We start from the raw sequence: 27790 nt of genomic DNA, 5'->3' as shown, positions 1-27790 counted from the left end.
CCAAAACTGATTCAGAATAATAAATAATATCCGTTTGTTGAAAAGTTAATGGAAAACTAAAAAAAAGAAAAAAATATCTAAATAAAACTGAGACAAAGAATAAGTACGAAGAAGTAAAAGCAAAATTATGATTTTTTCAATTATTATTGAAGGAGATAGCATTTTTACCTTCTTTTCAGGTCGATCACGTTGCCATGCAACGATAGGGTCTCGTTTAACGCAACAAGTCAATCAAAAATCAATTCCCTAGCTCTTTGAGAAACAACAACTGTTCATAAATAACAAGTTGAACTAAGCCACTCCATCGAACAGCTATGTCAAATTCAAGGCAAATTTAAAGAACACGGCGATCTTTGAAAATACGGATACATTATTTCACCGCCGCTGAGCTGAACTCTCTATACGTTGAGGTAAGTACTGTATTTACTACTCAGAATATCATGAGTCAACTGAAAAGAAGGGTGTTTAGACTTGATTTAAATGCCTTGTTAGGTTTTATCTGCATTGTTAAGATAATACTATCTAATGTAGTGGTCTGGAACTTCACCACAAGTTGTGGTTATCGTTTACTGGACTACTAGAGTGTCTAGTTTTCAGTCGTCATAATATATGATATATATATATATATATATCTGGAAGTTTATCGTTGGTCTACTGTTTTTCTAAGGAATATACAAAGTAAAGCTAATGGTGGTTGCTTTAAATGTAACAAGAAATGTGATCTATTACAAACTTCTTGAAGCAATCGGATAATTTTAAAAGTTGTTTATCTCATTTCTTGTGATAGGTGTAATTTTCCATACGCGGTTTGTTCTACTTCGAACCCGGTTCAAAGTACTTAAACGAGTAGGAGTGCTTTATCGGGTTTAAGAGCTTAAGTTTTAGACCTGATACATGCGGAACGAACTGCGAGTTTTTTTGAGCAGCCTCAGAAATAATTTTATGATCTTTTAGATTTTCATACTTCGTTCAAAAACTCATGAATAAATTTATAACTCTTTGATCCTCTTGGAACGACCATACGCGTCACGTGCATGAACCTTTATTCATTGCATATATTTTCGATATTTATTCTAGTATTTATATAGATAATTTTATTGTTAGATTTTTATTGTACTTTCATATATCGTTATATATATATATATGTATATATATATATATTTCTTTATAATGTATTTATTTTAGGGCTCCTTTTGATATCAGATTGCATTTTGCATATCTGACTGGATAACCCTGTGTAAATAAAGGTTTTCTATCTATCTATTAAAGAATTGCTTAATAAATCTTTTATTCCTTAGTAAAGATTACTAAATAGTACCACAGAGATAAAAGTACATTCAAGTTTAGAGTCTTCATGAAGCTCAGTCTCATGTACGATCACCTGCAACGTCACAAAAGAACTTAGTCGACTAGCACCACTGTCTTGAATTTCGCATACTGTCTTTAGTGGGAGCCTTTTTTTGAATCACTGCGGCTTGTCACTGACGTACGAACCTCACTGCACATGGCATTAAAGTACAAACGTCTATCTAAGTATAAAATTCCATGTTCGCAAAGTGTATAAATTCACTTTATTTCGACCAAAGGTTTGTGAATCATCCTGAATTTTTGAAGCAGTTCAATAAACTCACAGATCGTTTTTTATCAGATCTAAACCATTTGGCTATATCTCGTGCATTTAAACCTGCCAGTTCATTAAACACCACATAGAAGCTTGTACATCAATGCATCGCACAGTGAGGTTTGTAGGCTAGTGACATGCGCATATTCTATGCTAGAATATATTCTGTACTAGACTTTTCAGGTAAAAATATGCTATAACACAAGAATAAAAGCTATATATATATATATATATATATATATGATCATGTATGATATACAATTTTCTTCTCAGAAGACAATCAAGAACTAAAGAAGCAATATGTTGAACTTGAACTGTAAGCTTGTTCTCATACTAATCGCCGTTCAAATGGCTTTGGAAACGCAACATGTAAGTGCATGGAGAAGAAGAAGAACACCTGCAAAGACTGTAAGTAATAAAAGTCGGTACTAGTACTGCTGCAAGAGCATACCAAAATGCCATGCACGGCGAAATTTTGATTTCAAACATGATCAAATTCGATTAAAACATCAGTAAGTGTCTATACTATTTATCATTAACTGCGGCGAAGTTAGTATTTCAAACATCATTTTATGTATCTTTATCATTTCCATCATTAATGCTCGGCTAGTTTGTCAAAGACTGATTTTATCCATAACAGTAGTTGTTAGTCATGATATAAGGATGTCCCAAGTCGTTCTTCGCTATTCATCCGTTCCAACATACAACAATGCGAAGAAACGACATATTCAATTTAAGGCAACATGATTTGCAACGCGTACGTTTTTTAACGAACATCACTATTTGATTAGATTTGATGAACTGCTTTGTAAGTTACTGTTTTAGGATCAAACCTAGGACCTAGTTTTTCCTCTGAATTTTATACTTCGTTTCGATGGAAAATGGTTTAATCTGATCTTGTTTTGAACAACACTCGTCACCTTCATCATCTTCTTCTTCACTTAAACTTAATTTCTTTATTATCGAATGATTTCTTCGCTGTCTTCACTGTACTCTTTGCTTTTTTATCGCTTCATCGCAATCGGTTTCCGCTCGCTGTTTTCATTCGTCCCTGTCTTCTTTGCTGCTTTTAGGCAGCAAACAGGTACAAACGCAGACCAGAAAATGACCAAAGTGAAGGAAGTGTCAGATATTCCGTGTCAGATATGATCTAGCCGCCACGTCTTCAGTCCGTGTCAGACATAAGTTTGGGGGAGGAAAGAGGTCGCAAGAGAAGTTAGCATTTCTCATGCCCTAATAGTTCACTTGGAATTTCGTTATAGCACTTTTTTCTTATAGACGAGTATAGGTAGTCACGTACGGGTCAGTCACACGACATCCATTATTGATCAACAACTGTTTCTTCTATACTGATTTTTATTACCTGATCGACGTCTCTATTGTGTAAGCGTACGGATAGACAAAGCTGATGTCAACGAGCGCGCGCTCTTTCCGTTGGTTGTTTTGATCGCTAAAAATGAGAAGTTTTTATCGCTTTTGTTTTTGTAAAATACTACTACACCTCGGCTACGCCTCGTGGATCCACACTACTTTGACAACGTGATGACGCAATTTATCGTCAAAAAGAGGACAGACACATAAAAAACTGATGTAAGTCAACCATCTCGTGCCGGATACCGAGACTAAATTTCAGAAATGCGATGAAATGGTTCGCCAGAATGACAAAAATATAAGCGAGTGAAGAATGAGCTTCATAAGCTTCTGTCGAAACACAGCCTCCTCATTTTACCAAGCAGAACACGAGATAAGCCGGTTTTATTAAGGGACTGGTCACAAAGTAAAGGGGAGGCTGGCTATGAAAAGCAGGAGGTGGGTTACTTTTCTTCCAGTCTGTATTTTCCAAGTCCGCAGTTTGTAGAGTGCGTTTTAGTGTCCCTGACATCCCGCCAGTCACCCCGACTTCCGCTTACCTTAATCCTTTACTATCTTTATATATATCCATTATAGTAATTTTCAGTTTTAAAAATTATATTTTTCTTATATATCGGTTGAAACCGGACCAACCGTACCGGTGGCTACGGCCCTGAAGAGAGAATGAATTAGTTCATTTCATCTTGGCTAATAGCCATAGTCTGATACACTTTTATACACTTATTTCAATGAAGTTAGTCACCTGAAAAGATATAAAGCTGAGGCCGACCAGGATTATAGATAAAACCGTTCAACCGCTTCATAACTGTTCATGGACTTGCGAATACTTTACCGGTTAGTCTCACCTCTTCTGAGCATCATCGAGCTGCAGTTTGTATTTAAAAAGCTTTGTGTGTATAAGCTTTTTTGATATGAAACATTTCCCATGATGCTCAGCGATCCCAGCTTTCTAGGTTTATGGTGACTAACTTTATTGAAATAAGTGTATGTCATTAATTGTGCATCTTAATACTCGAAGCATTCCCCCTATCATAAACCAACTACATAATGCTCTAAGTTCTTCAAGCATCTCTGCAGGAATTTAAAAACGAAGTCTTCCAGGAGTTTCGGACCGCTGTGGGGGTTTACAGCCTTGTGATTAGCTATTTAGAAATGAACTCATTTTCGCATGTGATTGGTCAGAACACGACTTAGCATTCCAGTAATGTCAGAATCCCCCGTAACCAGGCATACATCATTCTTTAGTTAGTACTATCGTATGCTTGCCGTCGCCGTCAATCATCGTTACCTTTCTGGTCCCTATCAATACCCTCCCCGGCTTTAACATACCCGGTTGACGTAGTTAATGTGAATTAGTTCCCGTGGCAAATAAAAGAAAAGCGACTTGAGTACATACTAATAGGATATATCCCCCAGGGGGGGGGGGGGGATTACTCACCTATATTTGCTATACGGGTATGTGCCGCCCTATAGGGTATGGTTTTTCGGCTTTTGGGTCTGGGGTAGGGTATCATTTTTTGACGTTTTTTCTGGGATAGCGTGTCATTTTTGTCTGGGATAGGGTTAACAATTTGGTCATTGTTGTCTGGGATAGGGTTAACAATTTGGTCGTTGTTGTCTGGCGAATAGACTTCGCTTTCTGACAGCACAAAAACAATAAAAACGTTAGTAAATATTGATTGCAATCTATTGAGTAACCGGGTTTAGTCTGGATAGGATGTTCAATTCTTAGTTTTAGTTTGGGGTAGGGTATGTAAAATCAAAATTTTAGATCTGGGATAGGGTCAGGGTTTCGAGGTCCTGGCGGCACACCCCTACCCAAGCTGGGGATATATCGGCTTCATGGGCAAAATTTATTGAGATAAGAAATCAGACCTCTTTCAAATACCCTAAAAAAGCAGTTTTACTAAAATTGATATTTCTACTTTCTAGTGTGGATACTGCAATAGCCTAACCTGTGCAGTGAGGTATTCAAAACCAACTCCTCGATGGCTGATTTTTCGTGACTGCAGTACCTGCGGCTATGGTTGCCAGTGTTATTATTCTCACCGTGCTTCTAGAAATGGTCCTTTCGTATATCAATGTAAAACCTAAATTTCTTCCGTAACTTTCAAAACTTATGGGATTCTGATGTCAAGAACGAATTTAAGACCCTTAAGGAAGTAAATGGTAAACAGAAAATAAAAAAGGGATTACTTGCTTAACTGTCGAAAATTTAAATTAGTGCTTTTTGCACATTCACAAATGTCAATTTTTATTTCTCGAAATGTTATTGATACCCCAAGACAAGCCACTGAGCTAATCTAATTCACAGAACGAATTGGAATTTAGCTGGTTAGGTTTATGAGAAAGTAGGAAAAACAAAGTAACCAGAGAAAACCCATTGAAACAAAGGAGACCTGTGAATCTAACACGAGACTCTAGAGGTAACAAGTGTACTACTGCTACGCCACCCTTGATTTACAAAATGTGTCTGTGATGTCAGCTAGCACTACCCTCCTGGGGGATTTTACCAAACAGGACTGGGCTATAATGTCTGTCACAGGGGTCTCCTATACAGGACTGGGCTATACTGTCTATCACAGGGGTCTTCTAAACAGGACTGGGCTATAATGTCTGTCACAGGGGTCATCTATACAGGACTGGGCTATACTGTCTGTCACAGGGGTCATCTATACAGGACTGGGCTATACTGTCTATCACAGGGGTCTCCTACACAAGACTGAGCTATACTGTCTATAACAGGGATCTCCTACACAAGACTGAGCTATACTGTCTATAACAGGGATCTCCTACACAAGACTGAGCTATACTGTCTATAACAGGGATCTCCTACACAAGACTGAGCTATACTGTCTATAACAGGGATCTCCTACACAAGACTGAGCTATACTGTCTATAACAGGGATCTCCTACACAAGACTGAGCTATACTGTCTATCACAGGGGTCTCCTACACAAGACTGGGCTATACTGTCTATCATAGGGGTCTGCTACACAAGGCTTAGCTATACTGTCTATAACAGGGATCTCCTACACAAGACTGGGCTATACTGTCTATCACAGGGGTCTCCTACACAAGACTGAGCTATACTGTCTATCACAGGGGTCTCCTACACAAGGCTTAGCTATACTGTCTATCACAGGAATCTCCTACACAGTAATGGGCTATACTCAGGGGCGGAACCAAGGGTGGTAAAAGGGGTAACTAGTCACCCGGCTAAAGCTCAAGTTTCTCATTATATGGTTAGTAACAGTTACCCCCTTTTTCTCGAATTCCTGGTAAAACCTTTGTAATAGTCACCCCCTCCTAAAATTCCTGGATCCGACCCTGTGTTTATCACAGGGGGTTCTCCTACACAGGACTGGGCTATACTTCCTATCACTGTGGGTCTTCTACACAGGACTAAGATATACGGCCTATCTCAGGTGGGAGTAGACCTTTTAAATATGAACAGGTCTGATCTATACACTATCACTGGAGGTTTAAACTGTCTACATCAAAGGAGTCCACTCTCAGGGGCATACTACAAATACAGAAAAATAGAAAATGCAGCATTTCTTTTGCAGTGCAAATATAATCTGGGATTGTTTTATATACATCTAGTTGCAATAATGTTATCATATATAAATAAACTAGGCTACTCTATTGGTAAGAGTTGCCGACTTTTTAGATTTGGTCTGTAAAGAGAATGAGTGTAAACACTAAAAGCATGAAACATAAATAGCAAGTTTATTAACATTTTTGAAATATAACACTATAAAACTATACCAAATGGTAAAAGTTACAGGTTTAGATATAATATAAAGAATGAATTACATAGAATATAGCAAGAATCTATCAATGGCATTTCAATAGGGTTTAACATGAAATTGGCTTGGAATACTACGAGCACAGTCAACACCTGTGAGAATTTAGAAATGGCAAGATTTCAGGTTTAAGTGCAAAAAAACGTGATTCCTCCGTAGTTTCAATACAAAACTATATTGAGAAAGAAAAATTTAAACACAAATAAAAAAAGGATTATAGTTTGAAATTCAAAGGGGACAACTCCGCAGGATTAAGCCAATGATTAAAGATGATAATTCTGTAGTGAACCAAGCCAAGGATACAATTGTAGAAATTACAACAGAAAGATAAATGAATCAGCCGATTAAAAACCAAGCATTGTTTGAATCTTTGGGAAAAGTGATCAGTTGGAATAAAAACGAAGCTTACCTACAAGTATTGTTTTGATATTGCATTCCTGTGTATCTGCTATTTAAGGTCAAGGTCAAGTGCATGATGCAATATGGTTGATATTGAATGCATTGTGGTTAATATCAAAGACAAAGTTAATAAGCCTCCTAGATGCAAATTAGAATTGCTTTCTTGCTCGCTCACTTCAGGCTCGACTGCTGTGCCGGCAAAAATAACAAAAGAGAGGAATTAATTTATTTTTATTTTGATTCTGAAGCCTCCTAGATCAATGAAATTAAATATTTTAGTACATAACAACACGGTGATATCAAAAATGTCAGTATATACTTTCAAAACAGTAAAATGATTACTCCTGTTTTGCTTTAAAAATAATTAATTCCTATTTTGTTATTTAATTTTTTTTATGACAACCTTCTTGCAATTATGTGGAGAAGACAAAATTGTTGCTAAACAAGTGTTGAACAAGAACATGCATAATAAGTAACCTATTTCACATGTTCTTATTGTATATGATCTGCGAGCCAATCCAACGTCACAGCTTACTGCCTCATCTCTCAAAGTTTGAACAACAAGTTTTAGAACAACCTTTACTATGAAATCAAGTTACAAAAGCTTGAACCCACAGCTAAACTAGTTTCCTTCGCATCCAGTTTTTGTTCATGCTGCATGATCCCTCCCTACTAGTGGGGAGGGACTGCGCTGTGCGACAACACTAAAAGGTAAATCTGCTTAATTAATAAGAATTAATATAAAATTCAAAAGTTTACACCTGTAGTAGCAGTGAGTTAATAATGATTATGATGTTATAATATTAATGATAAGAGTAATTTTACTTGGCCTGTGATAAAATATTAAGCATAAGACATACATGTAATAATCATGGTTCTGAAGCTTTGTTTCCGCTGGTTGTTCATGTTTCTTCACAACCAGTGAAAAACGACCTGAAGAAGATGACCAAAGGTTGTCTGAACGTCAAAACTAAATCAAAAATTACTTCCAAGATATCCCCAAGGTAACCATATATGCTATACATACATGTAATAGTAGATACTTATACCAATATTTTACTTTGACAGTTAGTCAAGAGCTAATTTTACACCATCGTTTTATGAACCAAGTAAAATCACTCTAGTCTGAGGACTTAACCAACAACAAAAATTTGATTATCAAAAAATCATCAACAAGAGATCTAAATAAGGCATTAGTTCTTAACAAAATGTATGTTCTTGGAAAGGTAAAACAAGGAATTCCTACATTTTCATAATCTGTTCTGGCATTGGCGTGACCCACTTATTAGTGTTATATACACTCTCACCAACACTCCAATCTTTGACATCTTTCATTATTTGTGCTTCTTCCTCTTCATTCTCTTTCAGTGCTTGAAGAACTCTGAAAATAATACACAAACAACATTATGATCATGCATAAATACATTAGCCTATTAAAGACCAATAAGTTTATTCTTTTACATAAATAAATTTGTTTGGAAAGCAACAATTATATTTGAGATTATGAGACCCAGATGACTAAAGAAGTCTGGGTTTTTACTATGTAACAGGAATGGCAAATGTGTATGCATGCTCCTTAAACAAAATTAATGTCAGTTGTCATGATTTTTTTTCCAAAAAACTAATCATCTAAAACTTTGGCTCTGATATTTCAAGTAACAATGAGTTTTAGAAGTAATTTATTAAATGAGAGGTGGTGTTGTATTGGGTATACCTAGGTTTTTCTACAAGGCATTAAAACTGTCCTTTGAGCACAAACTCTTTAAAAAATGAAAAGTTGTAACTCCAAAAGTGGAGACTCTTATTAATTTGCTATTTTTTTAAAGATCTTATGATCACCATCATTATGTAAATTCATGAAACCTACAATGTATTTGCCACTTTCCACCTCTGGAAGTCAGACAAACTACCAAGAATGTGTTAGTTTGTTAAATGAATATCTTTTAAAAATCCAGTCACTTCGTTTTCCTGTGAGCTTCATACATGTAATACTATGTTATGCAACAATAATGGAAAGTTAGTTTTAAAATAAAATAAAAAATAATAAAAAAAATGCCTAGTGAGTAGCAAAAAAGCCTTGAATTATAAACTTTTGAATATATCTCTGGCATGCATCCATTATAAGGTCTGTGTTTTAATGGTCTGTGTTTTCAAGGTCTATTGTTTATGGTCCTATGTCCCTATGTTTCAAGGTCTATTGTTTATGGTCCTATGTCCCTATGACTGTTTCAAGGTCTATTGTTTATGGTCCTATGTCTCTATGACTGTTTCGAGGTGTATTGTTTATGGTCCTATGTCCCTATGACTGTTTCAAGGTCTATTGTTTATGGTCCTATGTCCCTATGACTGTTTCGAGGTCTATTGTTTATGGTACTATGTCCCTATGTTTTAAGGTCTATTGTTTATGGTCCTATGTCCCTATGACTGTTTCGAGGTCTATTGTTTATGGTCCTATGTCCCTATGACTGTTTCGAGGTGTATTGTTTATGGTCCTATGTCCCTATGACTGTTTCGAGGTCTATTGTTTATGGTCCTATGTCCCTATGACTGTTTCAAGGTGTATTGTTTATGGTCCTATGTCCCTATGACTGTTTTAAGGTCTATTGTTTATGGTCCTATGTCCCTATGACTGTTTCGAGGTGTATTGTTTATGGTACTATGCCCCTATGTTTTAAGGTCTATTGTTTATGGTCCTATGTCCCTATGACTGTTTCGAGGTCTATTGTTTATGGTACTATGCCCCTATGTTTTAAGGTCTATTGTTTATGGTCCTATGTCCCTATGTTTTCAAGGTCTATTGGTTATGGTCCTATGTCCCTATGACTGTTTCAAGGTGTATTGTTTATGGTCCTATGTCCCTATGACTGTTTCAAGGTCTATTGTTTATGGTCCTATGTCCCTATGTTTCAAGGTCTATTGTTTATGGTCCTATGTCCCTATGACTGTTTCAAGGTCTATTGTTTATGGTCCTATGTCTCTATGACTGTTTCGAGGTGTATTGTTTATGGTCCTATGTCCCTATGACTGTTTCAAGGTCTATTGTTATGGTCCTATGTCCCTATGACTGTTTCGAGGTCTATTGTTTATGGTACTATGTCCCTATGTTTTAAGGTCTATTGTTTATGGTCCTATGTCCCTATGACTGTTTCAAGGTCTATTGTTTATGGTCCTATGTCCCTATGTTTCAAGGTCTATTGTTTATGGTCCTATGTCCCTATGACTGTTTCAAGGTCTATTGTTTATGGTCCTATGTCCCTATGACTGTTTTGAGGTCTATTGTTTATGGTCCTATGTCCCTATGACTGTTTCAAGGTCTATTGTTTATGGTCCTATGTCCCTATGACTGTTTCAAGGTGTATTGTTTATGGTCCTATGTCCCTATGACTGTTTCAAGGTCTATTGTTTATGGTCCTATGTCCCTATGACTGTTTTGAGGTCTATTGTTTATAATCCTATGTCCCTATGACTGTTTCAAGGTCTATTGTTTATGGTCCTATGTCCCTATGACTGTTTCGAGGTCTATGTTTTCAAGGTCTGTCTGTGTTTTTGAGATCTCAAAAACTCAGACCCATAATATAATGTAAGCTAAAACGGATGCCAACCACAGCATATTAAAAAGTTTGCCACTCAAGTCTTTTTACAGCTGCTCATTAGGCTTTTAGTTTTTATTTATTTTATTTATTTTAAAACTGTCCCTCAGTTAGCTGCATGAGGAAGGTCATGGCACGACAGAAATTGAAGTCATTTATACTCAGTCAAATAAATGTACAATTTCAAAATTGAAAATTACATCTTTTTGGAAGTAAATTTTCTGAGGGAACTCTCTTTTTTAGCTGATATTCCATTTAACATTTAAAAAGACCATTACATTCATAGCTTCTAAAATTCAAATGAGCACCTTGACTGAGTGAGAGAGCCGAATGAGTGCCAGACGAAATGAAAGCAATCACAGAGAACAACACCTCTAGGGTAGAATTAAGAGTGTGCGATTGAAACAACCATATAATTATCAACCATTATCAATGTCTCTTAAAAAATTTGTTCATTTTGGTCATAGAGAAAACTTGAAAGTTTGGCATCAACTTTGTGACATCATTTTCCCACCAAAAATCTTAAAATAATTGCAAAAGGTAAAACAATGATTGTGAAGATCAATGACCTCTGTTTCATAGTCAAGTTTTAAAAACTTTGGAATTGAAATGGATTTTTTTTTACCAAAGTGATGGTTTCAGTTGCTTTTGTGCCCAGCATGTATATCTTTAAAATGTGAGAAATGGTAACAAACCTTCTATCACTTTCTGCCTGTAGTACAGGTAGTAATGAAATCCTGGCTTGCAGCTGTTCCTTTCTCAGCTCACTAAAAGGACAAAAAACATATTAAACAAGTGACTTGGCCAATTTACAAAATTTCATGGTCATTTTGAAATAACTTTTAAATGCATATTTGTATTGAAAGTTTTCTAGATGATATATTTATGGCATACGAGACATTCAAATAATTTGTCATGACAACAGTCTATGAACAGTGTCACAAGAACTTATGGTACCGTAAATCCTCTATTTAGCCCCCCAGGGGGCTTATTTATTTCAGGCACGTTTGAGGGAGGGCTTATTGGAGAGAAGGGATTTAATTTAGAGGGGGGGCTTATTGATTTAGTCGAAACGCAGTATGTAATATGATGGTAACTCAGGATTAAACGGAAGCATTACTATTGACTGTCTTGCATAATCTGTAGTGATGTACATGGTATTTTTATTATTTGATTCACCTGTGTTAGTCTCTCAAGTATAATTTACGATTATTGTGAATAGCAAAACTAAAACACGGTGACATTAACCAAGCAAGCTAAAAAGAAATGTTCTGAACAACCAAGACTTTAATAAATCACCTTTAATCAGTACACATGATTCTTTAGTTGTGAAAGGCGGAGGGGGAGGGGAGGGGGGGCTAAAAGGGGGGCTAAAAAGAGAGGGGGGGCTTAAGAAGTTTTTTCCTTTTAAAAGGGGGGCTTATTGGAGAGGGGGGCTTATTGGAGAGGGGGGCTTATTGGAGAGGGGGGGCTTATTGGAGAGGGGGGGCTTATTGGAGAGGGGGGGCTTATTTGAGAGGGGGGGGCTAAATAGAGGATTTACGGTAATTCCATAAAAATAAAACCCAACATAGAATTTTTATAAAACTTTGCGAACTATTTAATGTCATGGCTATTTCAGAAATAAAATAATGGCGAAATCATGAATACTAGTTAATACGCTGTTCAGAGATTGGTTTTCTCATCCTTATATTTTCCTTTAAATTTCTACTTTGTTGTAGTTCTTTGTTATTTTGTTGAGTTTTGATGCAATTCCCCGTTATAAAATAATTGATTGTTTGAACAAGAGTCAGTTCAAGGGAGTCAGGCTTTAATTGTGCTCCTGAAGAGTACTTTTTGCAATGAATCTTTCAAACTATGAGTCTTCAAAAGTGAATATCTGGTAAAAAGTATTCAATCGAGTAAACTAATCAGTAAAACTTGGCAGACAAATGATCTAAAATCTTGATTATTTGATACGATTGTATGAACTTGATTTACTTCAAATAAACATCTCACTTATGGAATGTCTAGTTTAGACCTTTCTTTTTTTAAATTTTACTTGTAGGCTTAAGTAAAATTTAAAAAAAGAAAGGTCTAAACTAGACATTCCATAAGTGAGATGTTTATTTGAAGTAAATCAAGTTCATACAATCGTATCAAATAATCAAGATTTTAGATCATTTGTCTGCCAAGTTTTACTGATTAGTTTACTCGATTGAATACTTTTTACCAGATATTCACTTTTGAAGACTCATAGTTTGAAAGATTCATTGCAAAAAGTACTCTTCAGGAGCACAATTAAAGCCTGACTCCCTTGAACTGACTCTTGTTCAAACAATCAATTATTTTATAACGGGGAATTGCATCAAAACTCAACAAAATAACAAAGAAAAAATCTAAAATCTGCTAACATGTTAGTGAGTGAGTGAGTGATACATTTGCATATTCAGGCCCATCTCATAATACACTAACTCATTGCTACACTTTGTAAATCCACAAGTTTAGTAGCGGAGAAACATTCATATTACTTTCTCCATAACATAATAAACCAATAGTCTGATGGCATTAAACGCTTATACATAAAATCAAGCCATCGCTTAACAAGCAATCAGACTCTGTCTAAGGTCTTTGTGTAATAATTAATAAACATACCTAACAACATATGTACTATTACACTCTGTACGTGCTAAGGTCTTTGTGTAATAATTAACTACAGACTTAACAACATATGTACTATATTAGACTGTTATTACTATTATTGTACATACTTAACAACATATGTACTATTAGACTGTTATTACTATTATTGTACAGACTTAACAACATATGTACTATTAGACTGTTATTACTATTATTGTACAGACTTAACAACATATGTACTATTAGACTGTTATTACTATTATTGTACAGACTTAACAACATATGTACTATTAGACTGTTATTACTATTATTGTACAGACTTAACAACATATGTACTATTAGACTGTTATTACTATTATTGTACAGACTTAACAACATATGTACTATTAGACTGTTATTACTATTATTGTACATACTTAACAACATATGTACTATTAGACTGTTATTACTATTATTGTACGTATTCAAGCATGAATTCCCTAATGGCACTATTTGTACTTAAAATTCAAAACCATCTAATAAATTCATCTTGAAAATGACGTCCAGTGAGACGTCAAAGCGTCAAATCTCTCTCGTCAAATTGCAATAATGTCTTATGAGGGTTTATTATTCAAAATTTACTCAAAGTACTTTGCAAAAGAAGAAAACTGCTGTTTTCTGTTTCCATTTTTGGTTCAAGATATATATTATGCTAATTAGTATAGGAAATCGCACGATCTCGAGTACAATTTGGAAATTAATAGACACGAGTAATGTTTTGAAAGTTCTTGTAATTGCACGAGCCTTTAGGCAAGTACAATTAAAGAACTTTCAAAACATTACGAGTGTCTATTAATTCCAAATTGTACGAGAAGATCGTGTGATTTTTTGTTTATAGTTCACTCAACAAAATTTCAGTAAAAAATGCGAAGCAACGTCATTCATCTTTGTCTATTTGGCGGCCGATTTTCAGTCCATCGCGCAACTGAAATGCATAAAAAAGATTAGTTCTTACGGCTTTAAAATTTTGTTTATATGTTTTTTAAGTACAAAATGATAGAAAATAATTGTTTTGACATTGTTTTGGCCGTGTTGCCATAGCGACTTAATTCGGTACTCCTACAGAGTACAATTAACGCTATAATTGTACTCCTCTCGACCAATCAAAGTTGAGTAATTTTGTTGAGTGTACTATAAGGAGGTTAATGACTTACAGTTTCCTTCTACATAGATTCCAGAATATTTGATGAATGTTATTCAAACTTTACAGCACTTGCATTCCAAACATGTAGCATGACAATATTCAAACTGTGGTTGCTATGGCAACTTATTGGTGTAAAGGCTGCCAATAGTCCCCTTCACAGTTCCCCATGCCATGTTGAAAGGTATCAGTGCCTTTGCATCTAAGTGAGACAAACAGTGAGCTTTCAATGATAGAGACCTTTTTAACACTTTGTCAGTTAATCACATGTAGCTATCATTGCAAGTTAACCGTTCTTCTCACTTCGATTAAAAGGCACGGCTACCTTTCAAGATGGTGCTGGGAACTGTAAAGGGGACTATTGTGATTTTAGTCTTTCAGTGAATCAGATTTGCTATATTTATTTATTTATTTAATTAATTAATTTGAAGATTTGCCAGAGGGAGGTAATTTACAAAAGAACACTAAGTCCTCTATGTGGTAAATCACCCATCCCAGCCCCGTATAACATAAGTAACCCATCCCACAGATACACCCCATGCTAGAAAAAAGGCTCATTACCTATCAAACAGAAATGTAGATTTTTGCCTACAAGAAATTAATGTAAATTAAGTTAAATTGATAAGCTAAGTAGAATTTGAGATATATAGAGAAGCAACTTATATACAGCCTATCTATTATTAAATACTTATATTTACACGGCAAAGTAATTCTGCAAGCTGCGACTGAACAGCTGTTTCAGTGCAGCTGCCAGATTAATCATAATTAGCAGAACCCCTCCACCACACAAATAATATCTTACCCCTCCACCACACAAATAATATCCTACCCCTCCACCACACAAATAATATCTTCCCCCTCCACCACACAAATGATATCTTACCCCTCCACCACACAAATAATATCTTACCCCTCCACCACACAAATAATAATTATCTTATTACAAATCAAAAAGAGTTATATCATAAACTTACAGTACTCATACATACATTCATCACTCGTAGTGATAGAAAAATGAAAAACAAATTAAGTAAGTTATAGTTAACATGAGCAAATTAAATAGGCATTGGGACGGCAGCACTTTGGACAAATTAACTTGAAACAAAGGTCATCTTAGTTGAAAATATCGGATACCTATCGTAGAAAAAAGATTTCAGTTTCTTCTTAAAGGATTCCAGGTTTACTTCAGGTCTTATATTAATAGGTAAAGCGTTCCACAAGTTGGGGATACCTATTAAAAAGGAGTCATGAAAAAGAGAGGTTCTAGCAGACTTAATTATAAGAAACAGGCCAGATGAACCATGTTGGGATCACCCACTAGAAAATTCAACTACGTTATCTAAATTATTAATACTAATTAAACTGAAAATTAATCAGAAAAAAATTAAAATTTATAAGATAACAGTTATTTGCAGACTATATCATTGCACGAATGACGGCTAGTCAATCATTCTATAATAATACATGAATATTTTATGCACCACTATCCCTCCCCCCCCCCCCCCAAAAAAAAAGAAAACTTGTTCTTTGGATTAGATAAGTTTTCTTATGCTTTGAGGGCTTAAAATGTCCATTTTTCTTTCAGTATTTCCTTGCCTGTACAATAGCTATAGGGATGAGTGAAAAAATGCCAATAATGGAGTTGGTCACGCTGTTTTGTATTGCAGCATCATGATTGTCACGCTTTTAACACAAGATTTATTCTAAAAAAATCATTTAAAAAATCATAACTTTTTAAATCACATGGATACCCCCTTGAAATTAAAATTGGTAGTGAATACTTATTCAAGCAAAAATTCAGCATCTCTTCAGGACAAGTTATTACACTTTTGAAGCAAAAATTTAGTAAGAAAGATATTTTTTAATGAGATACATAGAGCACAACAGGCTGATTATTCTAAGAAAGATTCAGGTATTTGTTTGGAATATGATTTTTGCCCCTGGCCTCCCACAGTTGCTTCTGCCTTCAGCTGTTGATTGGCCCCCAATACGAAATATGCTCTGTGGCCACTGACCTAGTGTTGATTTCAAAGATGTCGGACACCATGAAGACCACAAAGTATTGTATTAAAATTTTGCATGGTTTTTGTTATTTTAAATGTGATCATCCTGTCGTTTTCGATTGGATATCTTTTATTTATGCTTTTCACTAAATTATCTAATGACCTTTATGGATTTTGCTCCAGAGTCTTGGGGAATTTCTTTCAAATTACCATGTTTCGTTGGATTTGTGAATTCCCCACCATGTCTCGGAGGGGAGGGGGGGGGGGGGGTAAGAATACTCCAGTTTCGAGTTCTCGGTTAGCGACCGCTGGACTCTAAGCCGCGTGTTCGCTTCTAACGCGAAAACGAGGCTATCCCTGTATTGCTGGCGTGACAACAACAACAATCCCTTATCAACGAGTGTGTTTTTTATTCCAAGTAGTAGCAAAAGTCAGTAATACGGTGATTTTATTTGAAATTTTTAAGTGAACTAATTCAATGGAAACCATTCCATCGCTTGATGAGCTAAAAAAGTTTACTGTCAAGGAATTACGCGAGATTTTACGTCGTGAAAATCAGACGTCGAGTGGAAACAAGTCTGACCTTGTGATTCGATGTCACACAACTTTCCAAAGGAAAGATTTAAGATTACAAGGAGATGCTGAGACCAAGGATCATTATGTAAAACCGCAAGCCAGAGAGCAAGCATTAGTAAATATCGTATCAAACACTAAAAGCAACGAAGAAACAACCTACGAAAAGCTATCGCGTGAATGTTCACACTGCCAGTGGAGCAAGGACTTACGAAACCTACCCACGTTTAACCTTGTGCAGCTTTACGATTACCTTGTAACCAAGACATCCAAGTATAACCACACATCTATTCAGACATCAGCTTACAAAAAACTCAAAGCGTATCAGTTTTTTAAAGAGGGACATATCAAAGACATTCGAGTCGGTTGTTCTACGAGAGTTACGTATGTCGAAGCAGAAGTGTTGGCTTCCATGAAGCAAGAGAAATACAAGGCCATTATCTCTTTCACTCATCTTGGAGATGTTTTAAAAGCTGCTTGTATGTGCCCAGCAGGGAGGGGTGTACATGGTCGTGGCCATTGTAATCATGTTGGTGGGGTCTTATTTGCCATGGAAGACTTCTCCCATAGAGGTTTGAAGGAAAGCTGTGAGCCAGTGTCATGCACATCAAGGCTATGTAGTTGGAATGTACCTCGAAATGTTCGGATACAGCCTAAGCCAGTGGATGACATCGTAATTACAAAGTATAGCTTTGGAAAAGAAGCAAGAAAAAAAGCAAAAAACAGCCTGTATGATCCAAGGGCTCCAGATGACAGACAAATAAACACAGGAAGACTTGAAACACTGTGTTCCAATCTTGCTCAATCTATGCAAAGCTCTTCATTTTTCTTGTTTCATGATATCAAGCCTCTGCAAGTTGATGATGAGAATTTGATTATTGACAATGTTTGTGAGTCAGTTCCTGAAAGTGCACCAGATATTGAAATAGAACAAGATATTGAGTTGCCATTCAATGATTTTTATGACATTTCAACTATGAATTTTAAGTCAATGATTGACATTTATACTGAGAAAGCTGATGACAATGAAATAGAAACAATTGAGAGGATGACAAGAGGACAGAGTGCAAATGCATCTTGGCGGGAATTAAAGAGGATTAAACTGACTGCTTCAAATTTCAAATCTGCAGCAGTCAGGACGTCAGAACCTGATAAGCTGCTAAAGAGGATGATGTATATCCCTGATGTCAGAAAGCCTGTTCCAGCACTTGAATATGGACAGTTGCATGAATCTGTTGCAGTTGAAGACTACATTGCAGTGAAAGCTAGAGAGGGGAATGCAAATTTGAAAGTCTGGGAAGTAGGAACAATTATTTCAAAAGTCAGGCCAGGATATGGGGCAAGCCTTGACAGAATGGTTTTCGACCAGAATGCTAATGGGCAGAAGCAGGGTGGATTAGAAGTGAAATGTCCTTTTTCGAAGAAAGGAATGTCTGTTGAAGAAGCATGCCAGGACAAAAACTTCTGTTTATCAATACGAGACGGTCAAGTTCCTAAACTAAAACATGGTCATCAATACTACTATCAAGTCCAGGGACAAATGTTTGTCTGTGAGCTACAATGGATTGATTTTGTAGTTTGGTTTGGTCCAGCAAACTTGAACATTGAAAGAGTATACTTTGATAGACAGTGGTGGTTTAGTTTTGTTCTACCAAGGATCGAATACTTCTATCGAAGGGCATTTCTCCCCGAAGTGTTTACAAGAAGAGTTCAGCATGGCATCCCACTTTATAAGCATGGTGGTTGGAAAAGTTTCAAGAAGACACAAAAGGCCAAAAGAAGTGTTTAGCCTTGTAAAATATAGTTAAAGTGCAGTCAGTAGTTACATGTACATGTATTTTGTGGGTATACTGACTGCAGGCTATTAACAATTTTGCACAAATTTTTATCAACATATGGTTTGTTTTTAAGAAAAACGTTTTTGGACAAAACAAGTCACTGTATTTTTATTACTAAATCTTACATACATGATTTGTATGAAATGTACAAAAAGTTCTTGGTTACTTGATAGCTAAATAGTCATTCGAAGACTTTTATAGTAGAAAAATACTTTTGTAATTATCTTAATAATAATCTCATTATTAATCAGATACATTTTGGTGGGAGTAAAGGTGGCAAAAAATTAGTTAGATAGGAGCAAACAGTAAATATCTGATTAGCTACATGAGATAGACTTAAAGGCAGGGTCCCATCAAGAATATGATATCCCTTTATTCTCCCTATTGCTCGCTCCACATGAATGCGTACAGATGCAATATGCACTGTCTCTTGAACTTCTTCAGCAGTAAGCTGATTTCTACTACCTTTGTAAGGAGGAATGTTTAAATGTACTCCCTGAGGTAAGATGTCTCCAATATCAAACCCCCTGTCAGCCATGACATTATCCCCAGTATTAAGAAATTGGATTAAGCCTGATTGCTGAGTTATAAACTTATCTGAAACCCTTCCACCCCACAGTTTAGAAACAAAGGTTACTTGACCATTTGGAGAAATACCAATTAAAGCTTTAAAAGTGTTGTGGTGTTTGTAATTCGACCATGTTAATGATTGCGCTGTCATAGAAGAGGGAACCTCCACAAATATCTCTGTACAATCAATTATTACCCTTGTTGTTGGATACAGAGCAAACTGCTCTGGCATATTTCTTCTCACTGCACTTTGAGAAGGAAATGGAAATAACTGGTCTAATTCAAAATATAAAAAATTTATCCAGGTACAAAAAATCTTGGAAAAATGACCCATAGAGATGTTAAACCTATCAGCTAAATCCCTGACAAAAAGACCAACTTTAAGTCTAACTAATACCATAAAAAACTCATTTATAAATGTTATGTTCCTTTTGGGACCTGGTTTCTTTTTGCCTTGTTCTTGATATGTCTGGGAATCTTTTACATCACCACTGCCCCAATACTGCATTTTTTCAAGTTTTGGTTCAATGTAATTAAAAAAGTGCACAAGTGTATCATAGTTGGGGAATCCAGTGTAAAACTGAATGGCAGAGTCATCATCTTTAAATTTCTGAAGGCTGAATTCCCTTTCTTTGTAGTCATCAAGTTCTTTCTGTAAATTTCCCACTTTAACCCTAAGACTGTTCAACATCTCTGACTTGACTTCTAGCCTTTCCTGCATAGTCTGTTGGTATTCGCAAGGGTACTTAGGTGTTTGAGTAAAGGTGAAGGCATAATCATGGTCATTATTCTTTGAAGATGATGGAAAATCAAATGACCAGTCAGTCTGTGTGGATTTTTCTTGTACCTGCAATACAACAAGAAAGTTTTTTGTCAAGTTTACTCTCATAAATATATAATAATAAATATAGCAATGAACAACAATAACATTATGGGTAGTTATTTAAAACAGCACAACACATTTATAAGTTTTACAAACATTTATATTTGAGCACTTGGATGGCATTCTGTGCTGCTATCAGTGCAACATAAAATGAGACTTATTAGTTTTATACTCGCAAGGTAAACCCATAATACCAAGGGTATATTTTTTGGGCAAAAGAAAAAAAACATTCATAATAGTTTGTATGTAACTACCTGAGGCATATCAGTTTCGTCAGTCTCGCATACATTTACTGCAGGTTCACTGGGGCTCTCTTCAAGGTCCTTTTTCTCTTCAATGTCAATGTAAACGCTTTGTTCTTGAGGCTTTGGTGACACATTTTCTTTACTTTTTAACACTCTTCTTGTCAAAACTCTTCTTGTCTTTTTCTTGGGTTGAGGTGACCACTCGAAAATCGATGGCTCTGCACCTGCAACAACAGTGAAACGATAGTGATAAATAGGTAATTTTAAACAGTGAAACGAGTTTTGAGTAAGCTACTAGGTTCGAGCTAGTCTATAATGGGCACAAGGAAAGTAGAATTTAATGTATCTGACTTTTTACTTATCATTTGACTGAAAGAACATGTTATAAGCCATTACATAGGCTCCATGCATGCAGTAAGCATTTTGAATGAAACAATCAAACAAAGTAAATCCAGCTTGATCGATAATCACTTAGCTCACGTACCTGGCCGTAACCTATGTCGCGTTCCTCCTGGAGGTTTGTAAATGTCTTCTTGCTGAAAATGTTTATCGCAGACCACTGTAGATGGCTTAACATAAAATCCATCTCTCCCATGCTGCCTCTTGATCAAGTTGCACCAGCGAGTTCGCAAAGATACCTTCGCTGGGAACTGGAAAAACCGAATGTTTGAACGGCTTCCATCGTTCAAGTATTCAAAGCTATTGCAAGCTGCTGCTGCACATTGCTTTCCTCGGCTTCTTTGCCTTTTCTTGTTAGTATTATTTACCTCCATAAGTCGTTGAAACGATCAAAAAGCTTTCTTAACAGCAACTAATACTAAAAACCTCTTATATCTGTCACAGAGAGATGAGTTCGTATACAGGGATAGCCTCGATTCCAAGTTATCGAAGCGCGCCCCAATATCTTTTTCCAGCGGTCTTACGCGATCTAGCAAAGGGAGTATTGACTAGTGCATAGATAAACCATACATAGTAAACCTTGTTTGGGCTGCCTGTGATCACACGAAATTTCAGTCAAAGCTAGCTCAGATCTCTTTCTTTTCTTCTTTATCAGTTATCTTAACACACTTCAGGGAGAAAACAATATAAATTTGTAATGTTTTATATGGGATTCCATTTATTATTCCGTCGATTCCGATGATTTAATGGTTTAGTCAGGCCTGTGAACTGATCAACTCCAGTACTGTACAAATTTACTCACCATCTTCGCCTGTTTCCCCGAACAACCATAGCAAATCCCACTGACATTATGAAACCTCCTCCTAATATCATTAACCATCCTGGGGGGCCCCTTTTCGGTACTCCTCTGGAAAATTCTACCGGAGCATAACCGCCTTTTCGAGGTAACTCCTGTTTCAGCTCCGCCATTTTGAACTACTGTATCATAAGTTGAGCGAAGCCTGGTAATTTAACCACAGGTAACCCGTGCAAGTAGCCCACTTATTCTTGGTTCACTTGGTTCAGATACAAGAGATTGATTATACTCGTTAAAATACACTCGACAAAATAACTGCTTGGACAAGAGGAGTACAATCAAATCCCAAATTGTACTCTGTTATAAATTCCAAATTGTACTCAAGATCGTGGGAGTTCCCTTACTAATTTAGTTGAAATGTATGTAACCGCCAACTTCATACCCCATCTATTGAGGGGCACAAACATGCATGGCGGTTATGAATATAGGTTTCCTATCACTGATCACCTGTCCCTAGTACTGATCAACTGTTTTTCTAATAATGATACAAATTAAGAAGTAAACAAGTGCTAGGGACAATCTAACAGGGCTAGGGTCAGATGATCAGGTCTAGGGACAAGTGAACAGGGCTAGGGTCAGATGATCAGTGCTAGGGACAAGCTAACAGGGATAGGAACAGATGATCAGTATTAGAGACAAGAGAACAGGGCTAGGGTCAGATGATCAGTGCTAGGGACAAGTGAACAGGGCTAGGGTCATGTGATCAGTGCTAGGGTCAGGTGATCAGGGCTAGGAACAAGTGAACAGGGCTAAGGTCAGGTGATCAGTGCTAGGGACAAGTGAACAGGGCTAAGGTCAGGTGATCAGTGCTAGGGACAAGTGAACAGGGCTAGGGTCAGGTGATCAGTGCTAGGAACAAGTGAACAGGGCTAGGGTCAGGTGATCAGTGCTAGGGACAGTTGTTCAGTGCTACTGAGGGACAAGTGAACAGGGCTAGGGTCAGATGGGGACAGACGATCAGTGCTAGGGACAGGGAGTGTTAGGGACAGGTGAACAGGGCTAGGGACAGTTGAGCAGTGCAAGGGAAACCAGTACTAGGGACTGTTTGTCAATGCTATATAATGATATATGTATGGCCAGGCGACTATATGGCATACTGTCATGAAGTATATACCGACTGGATAGCATATGCCGAAACACACTTTCTCTGAGGCACAGGTAGCCCGGTCATCAAGTGACGTGAGTCACCACTCCATGGCACTCCCCCTCCAAGAAAATGCACATATTATAAATATACATATTATAAATATACATATATAAATATACATATTAATAATTGTTAATGCAAATCCAAGAGAATATTCTCTTGTGCAAATCTTAATAAGAGCAAATACAAATGCACAATAAAAAATGTCATGATAATGGAAGCACCGTCGGGTGGTCTCCTAGGAATGCCAGTTTGAGTGCCGCTGTTATCTTCATGGTTATCCGTCATCATTTGTGTTTGACATTCTGTTCTCTTTATCAAAATTAGATCCAGACTTGTCATATGAGTGTAGGTAGTTAATCATAGCCATATTTCATGATCTTCTGACTCAGTAGCACAAATTTATCACCTCATCTTCGGAGTCGGCCCACTGTCCTCCTCGTGCTTGGATGCTGCTACATCACAGACTTTTCCCATCAGTTGAATTGCGCTCTCTGTCCTTGTAAGTGCGCTTTAGGGGTCTGGGGATTATCAAAGGGAACTACTTAAGTTCTTTTTTGGTGAATCCTTTATATGGCCATGCCCAATAGCGATGGAACTTGGAATCTTCATCCTCTTTGAGCGGAGGGTTAAACGTCAGGGCCGGGTTCAGTGTTGGGCCAAAGCTCAATTGAGCTAATCTAGGAATAGGCCTAAACCAAGATTAAACTCTACAATCGTGGGTTAAAAAAATAAAAAATAAAAAAATCTACAAAGCTTTTCGCTGTTGTATCACAGCGTAGGACAATCACAACAGAGCTAGGCTCCAAACTAAGTGAAAGCCCAAAGATCGAATTAGAATTTAGAAGTTGATTTTTGAGGAGGGAGGAAAACCGGAGAACCGGCCGGAAAACCCTTGCGCTTTAAGATCGTCGTTAATCATATTATTATGCAAATAATGGATTTTCTTTCGAATATTGTATCGCACACAAGTCTGCTGTCACGGTGTGTTTCTCGATGGAGGAGTTCTCAAACCTATATCTTAGAGTTCTTCTTGGCAGTTTGAAGAAAGTCAACAGATCCCCGCCATTTTGTTTTAGCTCCTGGATTAGAACTGAGTACGGGTAGCGTTAGCCTCCAGCTTCTCAGCCGTTCTTAGGGTCGTCACGCAACATTTCTTTAAGGATTGGCCTTCCTTCCACACGAATCCGTTGAATACGAAACTTGAAAGCGCATCTTTTGCGAGACGACCCTAAGAACGGCTGCGAAGGAGGCTAGGGTAGCGTGCGCTGCTAATAATACGCCGCCTCAATCTCCCCAATGTGACCCGGGTTCACGAGTAGAGTTGCCTCTATGCTTCAAAGGTTTTTCTTTCGGGTTCTCCGTTTTTCCCCCTACCACAAAATCAACTTTTAAATTCTGATTCGATCTCTATCAACTGCCTTATCAATTGGGTTGAGAAACCTGTTGGTCATTAAGCCGTAAATACATTTTAGAAAGTACATCCCCCGGGTGATTTTGAGAATACCACTGTGTTGCGCGCGTTGCCCCATTTTACCGAGAGCGACCAATCGGGGAAGCTGATGCTGTGTGTGTATTTTCACTTGAGTGTCTAGATATCCCATCATCTTTCATCCAAATCATCTTTCAAAAATCACAGGATTGAAATCGAGGCTTGATTTAAGATTTTCAATTTCCGTTTCATTTTTGTAAGTTTAAAGACAAACGTGAAATCAATCTTCAAAAAATAGGCAGGTTATATCTTCCAAACTCGATGGGAACGCACGAGCTTGTTTGACTGCAAGAAAAGGCAACATGCTTTTGTCCATTATCGCACATTAAACCACCCCGCCTCCCCCACCAACATATCCTTGTATGCATATCTCAGCTTTAAACAATTGAAAAACCACTTCACATATAAATCGAAATTTCATAATATAACTTTAAGTTCTGGTACATTTCCTCCACTCAATCACCAGTTTTCTTCATAGCCATCACTTTCTAGTTCACGCAGTCACTCTTCCACAATTTCGAATATACCGCCCGCATTTCCCGTACAATTTTAGCTTTCCGCCCAGGTGACTTAATTCTTAAGTGCCTATATCTTTTTGCGCTTTAATTTCACTTCCGATTTTCATTGACAGAGGGATAGCTTATTTGCGCAGTTGTTTTTCAACCACCTGTGGATAGCATAGTCAAGAGACCATAAGCCGGCCGGTGAACAGTATGGTATCGTCGAGAAATCGAGCGTCTCAGTTTCAATAGCTTTTATCTTGTTTTGTGAACATTGAAATGTCTAACTCGAAGTCTCTCAATCATACGCTCCTGTCTTCAGGTGCCGGTAAAGGCAAATGGACCAACCGGCTTTTATGCCAGTCTCGCAACTTTTAATTGAGGAACAGTCCAGAAGAACGTTTCCATTTCGTTTTTAGCAAAAAATATGTCGGTTCCGTAGTCATTCCTGAGAACATCATTATTTTTTGTTTTAGAACTTGTTGTGGAATAAGCTAGTCTACTATCAATCTACTATCTAGTTTAGCGCTGTTCCTTCCTAAGAGAAACAATTGAATAGAACAGGATAACCGAATTTCGGGAGAATACTTTTTCCGCCACGAAGAATCTTTATCAAAGGGAAATGCAAAAAACATATAAATAGACAAGAACGCATGCTCAACTTTAGTCTTGTTCTCTTTCTAAAGACAACAACCCTCAGAAAAAGACTAAGGTTGGTATCTCGAAATGATGCTGTTATTTCAACTTTTATAATTTATCATTAATTTTGTATCATCATGTAGTCAACCTAAGGTTAACCAGCTTGATTTGGTAAGGTATTCTAGTAGTCTTGTCATGTCTTGGTGGGAATTGATTTTTGCTTTGCATCACCCATAACTTGAACTGACCTATTCCTCATTTCACAACTATCTTGTATTATAGATCTTGGTTCTATCAAAAGCTGTTGTCAAACCTTTTATGTCTCTTGGGCTGAACGAAACCTTTATTTCTTAAGTAATACAGTATCAATTAAAAGCTGCTTTTTGATTGCCCCCTTATTTGTACAGAACCGTATCTTTTATTAGGTAAGGTTTAGGTTTATTACTTGGGAAGACCAATCTATTTTCTTTTAAAGTCCCATATACTTTTTGAACCAATCATGAAACTCAGTCCAGGTTACTTCTATTGTTGGGTCTTGGTTACCGTAGACTGCATGCATGTTTTCTTTCCATAGCCTGAAATGCAAGTAGACGCGGGAACCGTTTTTGAAAACTGAGCAACATGTCTATTTGTTATGGTTTTAGGTGATCAAGGGTGAACAGATCAAAATGAAAGTATTGGTATTTTTCTGCGTTCTTGTCATCATAAGCCGCGACAATGCCATGGGAGCAAAATGTACTTTTCTAAATAAGAGAACAAATGTTTGCGGTGGTGAAAGCAAGATCAAGAGGTTTGTATCTCAGTCTTTGACTTGCCCTGCATTTGCCATCCACTTTTCTTTCGAAAATTATTTAAAAGAACTCATTCCCATACGGAAGTAACGTTCGGATCCTCGGGTTATACTAAATGAGGCCTTTATCCGATTCTTTTTCCTTCTTCCTTTTCTTTTCTCTTCTTTTCTTTTCTTTCCTTTCCTTTCCTTTTCTATTTGTTTCAGTACTATTTATATACAGCCAAACTAATGCATATCAAATGCATTCGAACGGCTGTTATACTTCTGATCAGATAAACCTAGCTGTTAATTGGTAAATTCCCCCGAGAAAGGGGCTGCAAGGTGATTGAAAGGAGTAAATGTGACTCAACTTTCGTAAATAAGTGTGCTGCTGAAACTATGCCAAATTTGCAGTAGAATTTCAGGTTTCTTCAAGATACTAATTGTTTTTAAATTCAATAAATTTGTTTTAGAAATCAACTTTTACAGTATGAAGGTTAGGGCTATGTTGTGAATATTCCAAGCAGTGATGTTAATGCCAAATCTAATAAACCTTTTAAAATTTTAATTCTAGAGAAACCGCCAGCAAGTTTGTTATTCCTGACGACGTTGAGCTGAGAGGTGAAATGACACAGGATCCCAAAAGCCCGCTTTATCACCCAATGAAAAACATATAGACTCAAAGGTCCTAATAGTCAGGAACAAGGTTAATGTACTGCCGACAACTAAGTCAAAACGTATAAAGTGGAGTTTAGTTATCACAAGTAATGATGTGGCTATGCAACATGATTAATAAAATGAGACGTATTCACGCATTAAAAAACTAGTATTGCCTGATACAATTTGTAGTTTTTATGTTGTTTCCATATAGAGTCTTTGCACCATCACGTGATGGTAGCCAAATAGTCGTGCTTCCTGTCATGGCTGCCACACGTAACTGAGTGCAGAGGCTTTATTGGTTTATTTTTCTTGACATTTATCTCAAACAAATACTTTATCAGCTTATTGGTTTTTCAAGTAGCCCATCTTCGAAACTGTATTTTAATTAAATAGGGACAAATACGATATCCCATGGCGTGCCACGAGAAAGTTTCAGTAATTCTTAAAAAAAGTCCGACGCTTAACCCCGGGTTTCCTTAGCATGAAGCGAGTAAGTATATTGCTGCTTCCTCTGGATGGGATGCTAGTCCATCGCAGGTTATACCCCAACACGTCAAGTTACCCTAACAATTCGTTGGTTCCCATTTATCATGACACCTGGGTGAAGTGAGGCCACGTTAA

General features: G+C 36.9%; 3 protein-coding genes and 2 long non-coding RNA genes across 5 annotated transcripts; 3 read left to right on the top strand and 2 right to left on the bottom strand.

Moving 5' to 3' along the window:
* The first annotated feature begins 207 nt into the window (after window positions 1-207).
* On the top strand, window positions 208-5196 carry LOC116300566 (uncharacterized). The gene is made up of 3 exons (XR_004197633.2): window positions 208-410; window positions 1895-2029; window positions 4925-5196. It is a non-coding gene; the product is annotated as an uncharacterized LOC116300566 (long non-coding RNA).
* A 1509-nt stretch (window positions 5197-6705) lies between these two features.
* LOC148906714 (NADH dehydrogenase [ubiquinone] 1 alpha subcomplex subunit 13-like) lies at window positions 6706-22079 on the bottom strand. Its single transcript, XM_031709445.1, has 3 exons — window positions 21906-22079; window positions 11486-11557; window positions 6706-8581 (listed from the first exon to the last, which is right to left on the bottom strand). Exons 1-3 carry the CDS (start codon window positions 22070-22072, stop codon window positions 8443-8445), a joined length of 378 nt encoding a protein of 125 aa, XP_031565305.1. The 5' UTR covers window positions 22073-22079; the 3' UTR covers window positions 6706-8442.
* LOC148906716 (uncharacterized) lies at window positions 16873-19685 on the top strand. Its single transcript, XM_089037824.1, has one exon. It carries the CDS (start codon window positions 17074-17076, stop codon window positions 18955-18957), a length of 1884 nt encoding a protein of 627 aa, XP_088893950.1. The 5' UTR covers window positions 16873-17073; the 3' UTR covers window positions 18958-19685.
* LOC148906715 (uncharacterized) lies at window positions 19100-21644 on the bottom strand. Its single transcript, XM_089037825.1, has 3 exons — window positions 21189-21644; window positions 20714-20928; window positions 19100-20423 (listed from the first exon to the last, which is right to left on the bottom strand). Exons 1-3 carry the CDS (start codon window positions 21475-21477, stop codon window positions 19254-19256), a joined length of 1674 nt encoding a protein of 557 aa, XP_088893951.1. The 5' UTR covers window positions 21478-21644; the 3' UTR covers window positions 19100-19253.
* Window positions 22080-25729: 3650 nt separating the features above from the next.
* Window positions 25730-27335, top strand: LOC116300561 (uncharacterized). Its single transcript, XR_004197631.2, has 3 exons — window positions 25730-25810; window positions 26382-26527; window positions 27084-27335. It is a non-coding gene; the product is annotated as an uncharacterized LOC116300561 (long non-coding RNA).
* The last annotated feature ends 455 nt before the right edge of the window (window positions 27336-27790 follow it).

This window comes from Actinia tenebrosa, unplaced genomic scaffold, assembly GCF_029948245.1.
Source record: "Actinia tenebrosa isolate PJP-AT-01 unplaced genomic scaffold, QUT_ActTen_1.0 PGA_scaffold5__44_contigs__length_20552954, whole genome shotgun sequence".
Lineage (NCBI taxonomy): Eukaryota > Metazoa > Cnidaria > Anthozoa > Actiniaria > Actiniidae > Actinia > Actinia tenebrosa.
Note: the sequence above shows the minus strand (reverse complement) of the source record. Positions and strands in the feature narration are given on the sequence as shown.